This window comes from Ursus americanus, chromosome 16 (genome assembly GCF_024610735.1).
Source record: "Ursus americanus isolate L20-20 chromosome 16, mUrsAme1.1.p, whole genome shotgun sequence".
Classification (NCBI taxonomy): Eukaryota; Metazoa; Chordata; class Mammalia; order Carnivora; family Ursidae; genus Ursus; species Ursus americanus.
The window spans coordinates 22461049-22475888 of NC_142142.1; the positions used below are offsets into that span (position 1 = coordinate 22461049).

At 36.7% G+C, this 14840-nt stretch overlaps 1 protein-coding gene across 5 annotated transcripts in view; it reads right to left on the bottom strand.

The window, feature by feature from the left end:
* Nucleotides 1-14840, bottom strand: part of NOX4 (NADPH oxidase 4) — a 184165-nt gene that overhangs the window by 23317 nt on the left and 146008 nt on the right. For all 5 annotated transcript variants that reach the window (XM_087868214.1, XM_087868213.1, XM_087868216.1 and 2 more), the window contains 2 exons: nucleotides 5859-5978; nucleotides 3727-3835 (listed from right to left, as the gene is read on the bottom strand). In XM_087868214.1, the coding sequence (XP_087724340.1) occupies nucleotides 3727-3835; nucleotides 5859-5978 (229 nt within the window). The remainder of the gene's footprint in view (nucleotides 1-3726; nucleotides 3836-5858; nucleotides 5979-14840) is intronic.

The following is a 14840-nucleotide window of genomic DNA, read 5'->3' on the forward strand; positions in this document are numbered from 1 at the left end:
ACTTGAAGCAAGTCATGTCGTTAGATATTGGCAGAGCTCATACCAGATCATCTGACTCCCGGCCCTGCACGCTTCCATCAGCAGGTTGGACAATCTGGCCAAGCAAGATCCACCTAAGGTCCTCTTTTATCATCATTGCAGATAGTCTGACACCAGACAGAGTGACTAGGGCAACTACGATAGCTTTGTCCTACGCATTCTAGGATGATATGAAAGAACTCACAGCTGGAACAAGATTGAAAGACTATATTTTCATCTGGTTTTCAAAAACACTTTCAGCTACTTTTACACGACTGTATGTAAAGTCCTTATGCTTTATTGCTATTGATTTCTCCCTCTCTCTCTCTCTCTTTCACACACACACACACACACTCACTGAATTTGGTAACACAGTTGCAAACACATCATCCTCAGAGATACAACTGAAGGACAGTTCATCCTGCTGATGGGAAAAACCAAAACATAGATGCAGAGGTGTGTGTAGAAGATAATCATCACCGTATTGTTTATACTGGTTTTAAACTTTTCTATTATTTACTCCATGGAATCCTAAGGGTAAAGCACATCCATCAAAAAACTTGAAATGGAAAGAAAACATAAATCTTAAGATTCAATTCCTTTGAGGGTCTTCTTTCCTTTATTCCTTTACTTCCCCACTCCTTGCTTTATAAAGCATCTGTTATTCAAATGTGCCTGTCCACATCTTGGATCCTTTTATTTAAAAAACGGTACAGTTTCTATATATCAGTTCAAGAAAGATTAAAAATTAGAAAAACAAAGGTAGAATTAGGAAATCCCAGAAGAAATACAACTGGTCAATAATCACAGGAGGAGAGGTTCAATCTCACTAGCATTTAGGAGAAAATAGAATGAGATCTCACTGTTTAAAAGATTGAGAGAAATTGAAAAGACTGATAATATAAAATTTTAAAATAATTGTCTCATACTCTTTGGTGGAAATGTAAATTTTTTAAAGGTTTTATTTATTCTTTCAGAGAGAGAGAGAGCACAAGGAGGGGGAGCAGCAAGCAGAGAGAGAGGGAGAAGCAGGCTCTCCGCTGAGCAGGGAGCCCAATGCGGGGCTCGATCCCAGGACCCAGTGATCACAACCTGAGCGGAAGGCAGACACTTAACCAACTGAGCCCCTCAGGCACCCCTGTCTTTCCTACTTAGGATGTAAATCACATGAGATCAAAAAACTGCTTTTTATTTTGTTCTTCAACGTAGCTCCAGGTCTTAGAACAGTTTGTGATTCATAGTAGGCAATGAGTGAATATTTGATGAGTGACAGAATGACAGACTGAATAAATGAATATCTGAATAAAAAAACATGTATGGGGCACCTCGGTGGCGCAGTTGTTAAGTGTCTGCCTTCAGCTCAGGGCATGATCCTGGCGTTATGGGATCGAGCCCCACATCAGGCTCCTCCGCTAGAAGCCTGCTTCTTCCTCTCCCACTCCCCCTGCTTGTGTTCCCTCTCTCGCTGGCTGTCTCTATCTCTGTCAAATAAATAAATAAAATCTTTTTAAAAAATGTATGATATTCATTGCAGTGTTCTTTTTTTAAAGACTTATTGATTTATTTATTTGTTGTTTATTTATTTATCTATTCATTTATTTAGAGAGTGCATGAGCACAATCTCAGAAGACTCCATGCTCAGCGTGGACCCTGATGTGGGGTTCGATCCCAGGACCCTGAGATCATGACCTGAGCTAAAATCAAGAATTGGACACTTAACCAATTGAGCCACCCAGGGGCCTCCATCATCGCTGTGTTCTTTGTAATAAAAGAGTAAATATCCATCATTAAGGGATGGTTAAATAAAGTATTAAGTACATCCATTCTACAAAATATTCTATAGCAGTAAAAAGAATGAGGTAACTATATATGTACTATTATTAAAAATGTTCAAGACATAGAAATAAGTTTAAAATAATTCATAGAACAATATGAATAGTATGGAAGAACTATAGAACACTCATGAGTTGCTTCTGGTTACACAGATTGGGTGAGGAAAGTAGTAAGGGAGGATTTGGTTTATCTGAATTATTTGATAGTTTTCCAAAGAAGGCATACAGATGGCCAAGAGACACATGAAAAAATGCTCAATATCACTAATCATTGTGTAAATGCAAATCAACATCACAATGAGATATCACTTCACACCTGTCAAAATGGCTAGTATCAAAAAGAAATTGTAAGTATTGGTGTGGGTGTGGAGAAAAGAGAGTCCACATGTACTGTTGGTGGAAACACAAGAACTGTGGAAAACAGTATAGAGGTGCCTCAAAAAATTAAAAATGGAAATGCCATATGATCCAGTAATTCCACTACTGAATATTGACTCAAAGAAAATGAAAACACTAATTTGAAAAGATATATGCACCCTTACGTTTATAGCAGCAGCATCTACAACAGTCAAGATAAGGAAGCAACCTAAGTGTTTACTGACATATGAATGAAGAAAGAATATATATATATATATGTATATGTATATGTATATGTGTGTGTATACATATATATATATATGTAAAAGAAATAAATTTTGTCATTTGCAACAATATGGATTGATCTAGAGGGTATTATGCTAAGTGAAATAAATCAGAGAAAGACAAATACCATATGATTTCACTTATATGTGGAGTCTAAAAAACAAAACAAACGTACAGAAACAGGCTCATAAACACAAACTGTGGTAGCCAAAGGAAAGGGGGGTGGGGGAATGGGTCAAATAGGTGAAAGGGACTGAGAAGTATAAACTTCCAGTTATAAAATAAATAAGACACAAGGATGAAAATTACAGCATAGGGGATATAGTCAATAATATTATAATAACTTTATATGGTGACAGATTATCATTACATATATCATGGTGAGCAGTTTGCAATGTGTAATTGTGGATTCACTATGTTGTACACCTGAAACTAACATACTACTATATGTCAACTATGCTACAAATAAAAAGAAAGAAGGGGGTGCCTGGGTGGCTCAGTCAGTTAAGCATCTGCCTTCAGCTCAGGTCGGGATCCTAGGGTCCTGGGATTGAGTCCCGCAACAGGCCCCCTGCTCTGCCCCACCCCTGTCTCTCATGAATAAATAAATAAAATCTTAAAAAAAAAGGAAAAGGAAAAAATTGCCGTAAAAATGCATGTGTATTATTTGTATAATTTGAAAAAATAACGATATGTATACTAATACATAAATACAAGTTTATGTGTAGAATAGATGAAGAGGGCCTATTTTTTATCTCTATAAGAATGAAAACTTAGAATTTGGAATTTTTGAAATTCTGCCTAGTGTGCCAAAAGTCTGGTGATGGTCCATTTGGAATATTAAAGGTGGAAACAAGAGATTAGAGCTAACAGAACAAAGGATGAAAAGTGCAGTAGCAACCATCTGCTGATGTTGCCCTGTCTTTCCTCACCACCCCACATGCATACATCATCTGCCATATGCCTACATTCCTATGTTAAAACACAAATAGTAGCATTTTTAAACATGTCATAGATATAAACACATACTCTCAGTTATCGAGATCTGAAAATATGTGTACTAAATTATTAATACATTACTTCTTTGATGTTTAAGAGATTTTTTTTCCTTCTTTCAACTTATCTGCATCATTTCTGGTTTATTCTCTAGTGAGAATTTATTGCTTTTGTAATTTGAAAAAAACTAAGTAGAAATTTAAAAACATTGCAAAAGTAAAAACAAACCTAATTTTACCTTGTTATGCAACACACAGAGTAAGTCTGCAAACCAACGGAAGGATTGGATGTCTCTGCACACCCAAATAAAATACAGTCTTCTAAGCTTGTATGGTTTCCAGTCATCCCTTTAAAATTAAAAGAACATGATGGTGATTAGGATGGCAAAAAAAAAAAAAAAAAGAATCCCTGTATCATTGAAAATTTGCTTTTCATTTACTAATGAAAAACCAGCCATTTACATGTATCATTTTATCATTTTTTTATCATTTGTCATTGCACTTATCACAACTCCCAAATGAATTTAAAATGTAATATACGGACTCAGAGGCATGATATACTCCACGAGCTTAAGTGTTTATATTTGTGAATATTTTATGTCCATTTTCAGCTGAAGGCAATAAACTAAACTCCTGGATGAGAATATGAGCCCTGTGTCTCAGAAAAAAGTTCTCTATTTTCGGTGAATTCTATCACTCAACAGGGCTCCAGTGGTCATTAGCCATGTCCTGGCCTCCAGGCAAGATGAGCCAAAACCATTCCAGAAAGCTGGTTGTTTATCCCCTTTTAAAAATCATTAAAGAAAGAGATGTAACAGTCACCTACTATGTAATGCATTCCAGGGCCTCATAATTCCAAGTCTGGATTCCTATTTATAATTATGAAGTCGGCTTGAGGTTAAGAAAATATTTTCTCCTTTTCTTAGCTTTAAGTATCCAAATAACTTGCAGTATGTTTTCAGAAACAAATGATTTCTGGCTTGGAATATGGTTGTTTTTCTAAGAACCTCCCAAAGTCCCAAATTTGTAACAAGTATTTAAAATGAAATAAAATACCATTCAAACACATCATTTCAACTTTATTATTTCCTTCTTTAGTACTCCATAAAAGACTCTTAATGCAAATTGTGTCTACTTGAAAAGTGAATGGAATAGATTTGAGAATAATTTCCTACTGTTATTTTGTTTGTGTTTTCACGACAACACTAATCCATTAATTTTTGCTTATCATCCTAGAACAAAAATAACTAAAAAAGTATTTCCTACATAAGCAATCTTACATTTGAAATTTCTATTCTTCGGTCTGTTAGAAATTTGCTGAGTAACAGACCAAGGAATCATGTGCTCATTTGTCATCTCCCAGCAAAGCTTTTCCTGACCATACATCTATAATGATCCCAGCCCTTTATTTCCATATCCCATTAATCTCTCTTCTTTTTATCAGAGTTCTAATATTTTCTGAAATAATGTTGTTTATGAATTTCTCACTGGTTTATTTTTTACCTGCTCCATTTGAATATAAGCTTTTTAAAGACAGGGTCTCTGTTTCATTCATTGCTGTATTTACCAGTCCCTATAGGATGGATTGGCACACAGGTGCTCAACGGTATTTGCTGACAGGAAGGATGAGGATTGCCAATTACCATTTAGGAGGAAGTACAGAAATGAAGGCTGGTGGAATGGCTTTAAAAGGACAGAGGAACACCTGTCTGTGATACTTTACAGGACAGCATGCCGAAAGCCATGGACCACATACTGAGAATCATTGAATTATTATCTCATCAATCAGTAAATGGAGTTCCATGAACAAGTACAGTAGTCCCTACTTATCAGTGGTTTCATTTTCTGTGGTTTTAGTTACCCACGGTAATCCACGGCTGGGAGGCAGATGATTCTCCATCTGACGTATTGTCAGAAGGTCAACAGCAGCATAATGCTTACAACATTCACCTCACTTCATCTCATCACATAGGCATTTTACCATCTCATCTCATCACAAGAAGGGTGAATCCAGTACAATAAGATATTGTCAGGGGGAGAAAGAGACACCACACTCACATAACTTTCATCACAGTATAGTGTTATAACTGTTCTATTTTAATATTAATTATTGTTGTTAATCTCTTCCTGTGCCTAACTTATTAAATTTTATCACAGGCATGTATGTATAGGAAAAAACATAACATATGTAGGGTTCAATACTATCTGCACTTTAAGGCATTCACTGGGAATCTTGGAACATATTCCCTGTACATAAAAGGGGGATTACTGTAGATGAATTCTATGAGGAATTACCTCATACTAAAAGAGAGATGTTTGAAATATTGATAGTTCTCTATTTGAACTAATAAAACCGACCAAAATAACATACAGCAGAGTGTTGAGTATTGATGCAAATGGAGTTACTCCAATGCCTCCAGCCACACAGAGGCTAACCTCATAGTTCAATGATTCTTCAAATGGACTTCCAAATGGACCATCAATGTATAGCCTGTGGAGAAGGCAGACAAAGGTGGGGAAAATGAAAATAAGTTAAATTAATTCTCTGTAATTGGTAGCAAACATGTTGAATCCAATTCCCAGGCTTTGTATGGCTCAGGCCTTATTTCATTGTTCTCATACTGAGAAACCTAAAGGAACAAGAAGTGTTGTGTATGAAGTCTCAACATTAAAACAGGTACATCTGTTTCTAAGCCTTCCCTTTTTGAGGGAAACATTAATTAAAAGTATAGAGAAGGGTATATAGGACCATGACAGATAGCTAAGGACAAGTTAAAGCTCTGATCATATTTTATTATTGTATTTGACTAAATCAAAATATCAATTGCTTTACTGGGTCTAAAGTCAATAAATAAGGTTCTCTTTAATGGCAAACTCAGTAACAGAAATATTTACTGAATCATTTACTCTGTGAACAGAAAAGTAATGAGAGAAAAAAAAAAAGAAACTGTTTCCCTCTTGCCCTAGTGAAGTTTATTTGTATAGAAACAACTGGAGAACAATCTCAAAAGAATCTCTGCTTACTTGAGATTGTATTTTCAAGTGTGTATGTGTGTGTGAAATCCGTAACTACAACAGAACTTGCCAATTGTTCACTTGATATTTTCCCTCTCTTCTCTCCTAATAACAAAACACTAATTTATTAAGGGAAGCAAAGTACCCAGCAAAAACACTACATCGCCCAAACTCCACTGCATTTATTTGGACTGTGTGACTCTGTACTGGTTAATGTCACATAAATGGCAGTGCTATTGGAAAAACTAGAAGGCTCTCTGCAGAATACTGTGTCAGCTGAAAGTTGCACCTCTATATCCCTCCCTTTGTTTCCTTCTTTCTGGTACCTAAAATGTTGACCTGATGGACTTCATACTTACCTTTGATGGCTTTAGATTAAGATAGCCTCTCTAAACTACCTAGCTCCAGGTATCTTTAGTGTGAAAGATATCTTAAAGGTATTGCCATTTTAATGCACTTTTTTCCTAGCACATAAAAAAGTAACTTTTCTAAAACATAGCAACTGTCCCCAAAAGTACATTTATGTCATCAGCCTTATGATATACATGTCTTTCACTGTGAGGAGCAACTGCAACAGTAGATCACTTACTTTTAAGCATCTGTGGTCTTACTGGTTAAATGTTAAATGAATGAATGAATGAATGAACAGTCTTTTGACCTCTGAGCTCCATGGCATGCAGTCTAAGTTGTATCCCATTAGTCACTGCCAATATTTGGTTTCCATTCCTCCTGGGTACTTATAGACAATACTCCTTGGAATTTTTGTGATTATATTGAGCCATACATCTAATTCTGACCACTGGGCTGTGAGACTTGCTACTTCTGGAATAAGGCAGGGAAAAGCTCTGTTCCTTCCATGAAAACTAAAAGCCATGTGTTGAACCAGAAGACAAAACCAACTGAATCCCTGAGCTGTTCTGGATCCATTGGACCCACAGAAGTCACTTCATGAGTAAGAAAGAAATGTATTTTGTGTCTAATCACATTTTCAAGATATTTCAAGTTTCACTAGTTACTGCAGCAGAATTCAGACAAGCATGACTACCACATGTACAGTTTATATTTAAATCCTCAAAGGAATTTGCAAGAGTGCTGATTTTAAAAAATACCATAGTCTATAAAAAAGCTACTTACTGTACCTCAAGGAACAATAACTAAAGTTTGATTGCTTAAGATAGTGTTCTAAGCATAGCAGAAATTCAGAAAATACTGATAGATCACATACACACAATATGCCTGATTCTTATTACATCCATCTCCTTCAAATTTTACAGATTAGTCACTCAACAAACATGCACTGTGTACCAATGATTTCTGTGATATTATTTTGGGCTCAAAGATAAAATTAACACCAGAATATCAAAAATGACCTTGCTGAAGTTTTTGCATCTTCATACGAAAATCACATTACATGGGTTGGAAAAGAATGACTACAATACTTTGATCTTTTTAAAGATAAGATATTTAAAAACATCAGTGATAAAATTGGCAGATGCTTTTAACATGTATTTAAAGAGCAGAATTTAGGATACGATTGTTTATACTTGTCTGATGTACAATGCTTTCATAAAGATATTTTCACTGAACAGAAAAAGAACAACCTGAAAACAAAGCTACCAGAAGATACTTGAAAATTAATGATCAGTACCTTAGATTCTTGATAGAAATCTCAAAATATCAGTGGCTCAAAAACAACATATGTGAATTGATTCTACCACTTCTCACCATGTAAGCAAATCTAGAATATAAACTTTAAGTAAGAAAGTTGGGCTTAAAAATAAATACTGCCAACTGTAAAAACAGATCATTGCAAATCTCCGCAACTATTTTAGAATCTACTACACCCAGTGTAATCTTCTCTTAGTTAGTCATTCACTCATTGAGCAAATGCTTTTATGCACCTGCAATGTGCTAGACAGTGTGCAAAGTGTCAGAGAAACAGAAATGAACAAGATAGAAAAAGTCCCTGGCCTCTTCTTTCTTTGATTCTAGTGGAAGAGGAGCTAGCCCATAAAGAAGGATATAAAAAGATATATAATGTCATACAGTGATAAGTGCTTTCAAAAACAGGTAAAACACAGTCATTGTTGGAGCTAGGTGACTGGTACATAAAAATTCATCATACTATTCTGTTTACTTTTATATATGCTTGAAATTTTGCATTAGCAGTTTAAAGGGATAGTCTGAGAAGGACTCTCTGTGCATAGGGCAATTGAACAGAGACTTAAATGAAGTGAAGAGGCAAGATATAAAAACATCTGGAAGAAGAATCTTTCCAGGAGGAATAACAGGAAGTATAAATAAACAAAGCATTTTGGCTTAAAGATATATTCACACCAGCCAAACCCTGCCTGGGAATTTTCAGCTCAGTTTCCGCATTCAATCTCCTGCTAATTGTATTTATGAATTTTTCTTTGTCAGGACTAATGCTCTGTTTGGACCAGTCCCTGTCATTTGTTCATTAACAAAATTTTTAACATCTATCCTATAAAAGGCACTTTCAGGCTCTGGAGATGATGGCAGTGAAAAGAGACAAACATCCCTGTCCTCGGAGAGGGCTTCTCTCTTGTGTGATTATCTAACACATCCTTTATTTGCATATATTATGTTCCATGTGCAAAGTCCTAGAGATAGAAAAGTACATCCCCTGTCCTCAGTAATTATGGTGCTGTCCACTTCTTTACTCGTGTCTGCTTCCTATAAGAAAAAATAAACACAAGGACATTTTATTTGACCAACAAAGGAGAAAAGCAGTTATGAAACACACCTCTTTCCTACTTGTCTGCTTTACAAGCAACAGGCCCCCATGCACACCCTCCCTACATGTTTGGTGTTCCAGAATAACTTTTGGCAAGAAGACAAGAATTCAGGGTTCTAGATATTTACTAGGGTTGAGAGCACAGGCCAGATACTTGTCCTTGCCAAATCTGATTTCCTTCACTTTGAAAAGGACCAATCATACGTGGTGACACAGAAAAAGCCTGCTTAAGAATTGTGGAGGGCCGCAAATATCAGAAATGCTCTTTGTTAATGGCATCAATGAGCCCCTGCAGTGCCCTCCTGTCAGGTCAACTGAGAGATCCAGCGTGAGATGACAAGTAGATGGGAATGTGGTGCAAAGGACCTTAGAGAAGCAGCTGTTTTTTTGTTTTTTTTCATTGATTTAAGTTTTTAAATTTTAATTCCAGTATAGCCAATACATGGTTATATCAGTTTTAAGTGTACAATATAACGATTCGACAATTCTATATATTATTCAGTACTCATCAGGGTAAGTGTACTCTTAATCCCCATCACCTATTTCACCCATCCCCACACCTACCTCCCCTCTGGTAACCATCAGTTTGTTCCCTATTAGAGTCTGGTTTTGGTTTGTCTCTCTCTCTCTTTTTTTCCCTTTATTTGTTTTGTTTCTTAAATTCCACATATAAGTGAAATCATATGGTATTTGTCTTTCTCTGACTGACTTTATATTCTCTAGCTCCATCCATGTCTTTGCAAATGGCAGGATTTCATTCTTTTTTATGGCTGAATAATATTCCATTGTGTATATTTATCACTTTTTTTCTATTCATCTATTGATGGACACTTGGGCTGCTACTGTAGTTTGGCTATTGTAAAAATGCTGCAATAAACACAGTGGTGCATATATCCCTTTGAATTAGTGTTCTTGTTTTCTTTGGATAAATACCAGTAACGCAATTACTGGATTGTAGGATAGTTTTATTTTTAAGTTAAAAAAATTTATTATGTTATGTTAGTCACCATACAGTACATCATTAGTTTTTGATGTAGTGTTCCATGATTCATTGTTTGCATATAACACCCAGTGCTCATTGCAATACATGCCCTCCTTAATACCCATCACCAGGCTAATCCATCCCCCCTCCCCCCTCCCCTCTGAAACCCTCAGTTTGTTTCCCAGAGTCCACAGTCTCTCGTGGTTCATCTCTCCCTCTGATTCCCCACCCCTTCCTTCTCCTAATGTCCTCCATGCTATTCCTTATGTTCCACATATAAGTGAAACCATATGATAATTGTCTTTTGAGGAACCTCCATACTGTTTTCCACAGTGGCTGCACCAGTTTGTATTCCCACCAACACTGCATAAGAGCTCCTTTTTCTTCACATCATAGCCAACACCTGTTTCTTGTGTTTTTGATTGTAGCCATTCTGACAGGTATGAGTTGATATCTCATTGTACTTTTAATTTACATTTCCTTGATGATGAGTGATGTTGAGCATCTTTTCAGGTGTCTGTTGGCTTTTTGTATGTCTTCATTGGAAAAATGTCTGTTCAGGTCCTCAGTCCATTTTTAAATTGCATTATATGATTTGGGGTGTTGAGTTGTATCAGTTTTTTATATATTTTGGATACTAACCCTTTATCGGATATGTCATTTACAAATATCTTCTCCCATTTCGTAGTTGTCTTTAATGTTCTTAGTTGTTTCCCTCACTGTGCAAAAGCTTTTTATTTTGATGTAGTCACAATACTTTATTTTGCTTTAGTGTCCCTTGCCTCAGGAGACAAACCTAGAAAAATGTGTTATAGCTGATGTCAGAGAAATTACTGCCTGTGCTCTCTTCTAGGATTTTTGTATTTAGGTCTCGTATTAAGGGCTTTAATCCATTTTGACTTTATTTTTGTGTTGGGTGTAAGAAAGTGGTCCAGTTTCATTCTTCTGCATGTTGCTTCCAGTTTTCCCAACACCATTTGTTGAAGAGACTGTCTTTTCTCATTGCATCTTCTTTCCTACCATGTCAAAGATTAATTGACCATATAATCATGGATGTATTTCTGGGTTTTCTATTCTGTTCTACTGATCAATATGTTTATTTTATGTCAGTATCATACTGTTTTGATTACTACAGCTTATAATATAACTTAAAGTCTGGAATTCTGATACCAGCAATTTTGTTTTTCTTTCCCAAGATTGTTTTGGCTATTTGGGGTCTTTGTTGGTTCCATACAAATTTTAGGATTGTTTGTTCTAGTTCTGTGAAAAATGCTGTTGGTATTTTGATAGGGATTGCATTAAATGTGTAGGTCGCTTTGGGTAGTATAGACATTTTAAAAATATTTGCTCTTCCAACCCTCGAGCATGGAATCTCTTCCCATTTCTTTGTGTTGTCTTGAATTTCTTTCATCAATGTTTTACAGTTTTCAGCAAGTTTATTCCTAAATATTTTATTGTTTTTGGTGCAACTCTAAATGGGATTGTTTTCTTAATGTCACTTTGTGCTGCTTCATTATTAGTGTATGGAAATACAAAAGATTTCTGTACATTGATTTTGTATCTTGTGACTTTGTTGAACTCGTTTATCAGTTCTAGTATTTTTTGGCGCAGTCTTTAGGTTTTTCTGTTTGTAGTTATCATGTGCAAATAGTGAAAGTTTTACATCTTCTTTATCACTTTGAATACCTTTTATTTTTTTGTTGTCTGATTGCTATGGCTGGGACTTCCAGTACTATGTTGAACAAGTGGTAAGAGCGGACATTCTTGTCTTGTTCCTGACCTTAGGGGAAAAAGCTCTCAGTTCCCTGATTGAGTATGATGTTTGCTGTGGATTTTTCACATAGGGCCTTTATTATATTGAGTTATGTTCCCTCTAGATCTACTTTGTTGAGTGTTTTTATCATGAATGGATGTTGTACTTTGTCAAATGATTTTTCTGCATCTATTCAAATGATCATATGGTTTTTAACCTCTTATTAATGTGATGTATAACACTGATTGATTTACAAATATTGAACCACCCCTGCATCCCAGGAATAAATCCCACTTGATCAAGGTGAATGATTTTTTTTTTATGTATTGGTGGATTCGGTTTGCTAGTATTTTATTGAGGATTTTTGCATCTATGTTCACCAGAGATATTGGTCTGTAGTTCTCTTTTTTTTGTGGTGTCTGGTTTTGGTATCAGGTAATTCTGGCCTCATAGAATGAATTTGGAAGTTTTCCTTCCTTTTCTACTTTTTTAAACAGTTTGAGAGAAATAGGTATTACTTGTTCTTTATTTGGTAGAATTCACATACAAAACGATCTGGTACTGAACTTTTGTTTGCTGGGAGTGTTTTGATTAGTGATTCAATTTCTTTGCTGGTTATCAGTCTGTTGAAATTTTCTATTTCTTCTTGCTTTAGTTTTGGTAGGTTATATGTTTCTAGGAATTTATCCATTTCTTCCCTTAGGTCTCTTGTTGTGGTTTGGTACTGTTCTTTCATTTGGGACATATTTCTGTCTTCTCATTTTGTCTAACTCTCTGTGTCTGTTTCTATAGGTTAGAAAAGTCAACTATGCCTCTTGCTCTTGATGGTAATGACATTATGAAGAAAGGATCCTGTAATGCCCACCAGTGCAGCATCCCCTGTTCCCCTGGACTTGGCACTTCAGAGAGTGTCTCCTATGCGTATTGCATGTGCTCTGCTGTTGAGTCTTGGTCTCTTTTTCCTTCAGTCTAGTTGTCTGCCGAGGCTCTCTCTGCCTGTTTTGGGCAATGTTTTGTCCCTAGATGGGTGGGGCATGTTTTAACAAGGTGTGCAGTGGTATGCTCGTGAAGTGAGACCTGCCACCACTGTGAGATGAGGTCCTGCAAAACATGCAGGTTTGGGAGGTTTGTGCACATCTAGGAGAGGGATCTGCAGTGCCGGAAGTGAGGCAAGTGTGGCTGAGAAGGGCACATCTGCTGAACCACGGGAGTGTAGAGCTTGGTGCAAGCAAGTTAGGTAGCAGGGCTGTGCTGGTTCCTACAGGTGGCTGCTGTTTATGTTGGAGGGCAGAAGAAGGAAGTGGCATCTGCCAGCTCCTTTGTTCCTGGAGGAGTCTTCCTGTGATCCCTGATCTTCAGGCCATACTCTGAGATGAGTAAATCACTCTCCTTCTTCTCCCTTCAGCACTTTCAAACTGCTGCTTCTATGCTGTATCTCTGCCTACTGTTTGTGGTGCTTTCTCTTTAAGGGTAGGGACTCAGCTTCCAAACACTTTCCAGACTCTCCTAGAGCTGAGCCCACTAATTTTTAAAATTCCAGGCTTTAAGTCCCACTGGTTATAAGAACTCATGAGATTCAGTCCTTCTCACTTCCAAAACCAAATGTTATGGGGTTTCGTCCTCTCTGTTCATGAGCTTCCTGGTGTGAAAGTCTGTTTTTCACCCTTCTCCACATCACTGGCTTCTTCCCCACTGTGGACAATCACAGCCTGTATCTGGACTCCTTGGATGTCCATGTGAAGTTGCAGTCCCTCCTGCTGGGAGGGAAAAAGCCACCCATGCCATGGGAAGCTGAGTTTAAAAGAAATAAGGACAGGAGAGTGTTGGTCACAGCTGGTTCATTGTCCAGGAAACCCAGAGTGATCTCCTGGGGTCACCTGTAGACTATTCTGTCTGTTTCACCACTGGCATTGGTCAGTAGCATCAGGACCATTTTACTCCCAAAACACGCTTTCACTATCCCTACCTTCCATGATGTGTCCTCTTCTCTACCTTTAGTTGTGGAGTTTATTCTGCTAATCCTAGAATTGTTTTCTGGGTTATTTACACTGATGTGAATGAGTGTTATCTAGTTGTATCCACAAGACAAGGCAAGTTTAGGGTCCTCCTACTCTACCATCTTCCCAACCTGTATCTTCTGTTTTTTTTTTGTTGTTGTTGTTTATTTGTTTGTTTGAAATACTTTTTGCAATTGGAGAAACAATTTTTTCTTCTTTGGGAGGAAAGATGAAGAATGAAATTACTGGTAATTTGGCAACACCTGGGCTTTTGAGGGAGGCAGAAAGAGGAACTATGTAAGTCATTTTTCATGTATTTAATGTGATTAATGTGTAAAATCCATTGCCTTTAATTTATGAGCAGTGATTTTCACCCATCTTAGTACCTGCTCTTTAAAGGAATGCAAAATGCCTGTTATCATTATTTTGTCTTGTTTTGTTTTGTTTTTGTTTTGTGAGACGATTACAGAAACTAAAGGCAACTCTCCAAAGTCTTGCAACAACATAATGGAGGTGAGAATCACCTGATATATTTTTAAACTACAGTTGATGACTAATAAAAATTTTCATTATGAAGGAGTGTGGATATAAGAGAATTCTAAGAAAAGGAGGGATGCTCTTTCCTGGACCTTTCAAAAATATATAAACATTTTTTTGAAAATTCAGTAAGTTTTCCCTTGAAAATAGGATACACTAACATGTTTAAAATCGATTTAAGGTTGCCTGGGTGGCTCAGTCGGTTAAGCATCTGCCTTTGGCTCAGGTCATGATCTCAGGGTAGTGGGATCGAGTCCCACATTGGGCTCCCTGCTCAGCAAGGAGTCTGTTTCTCCCTCTCTCTCTACCCT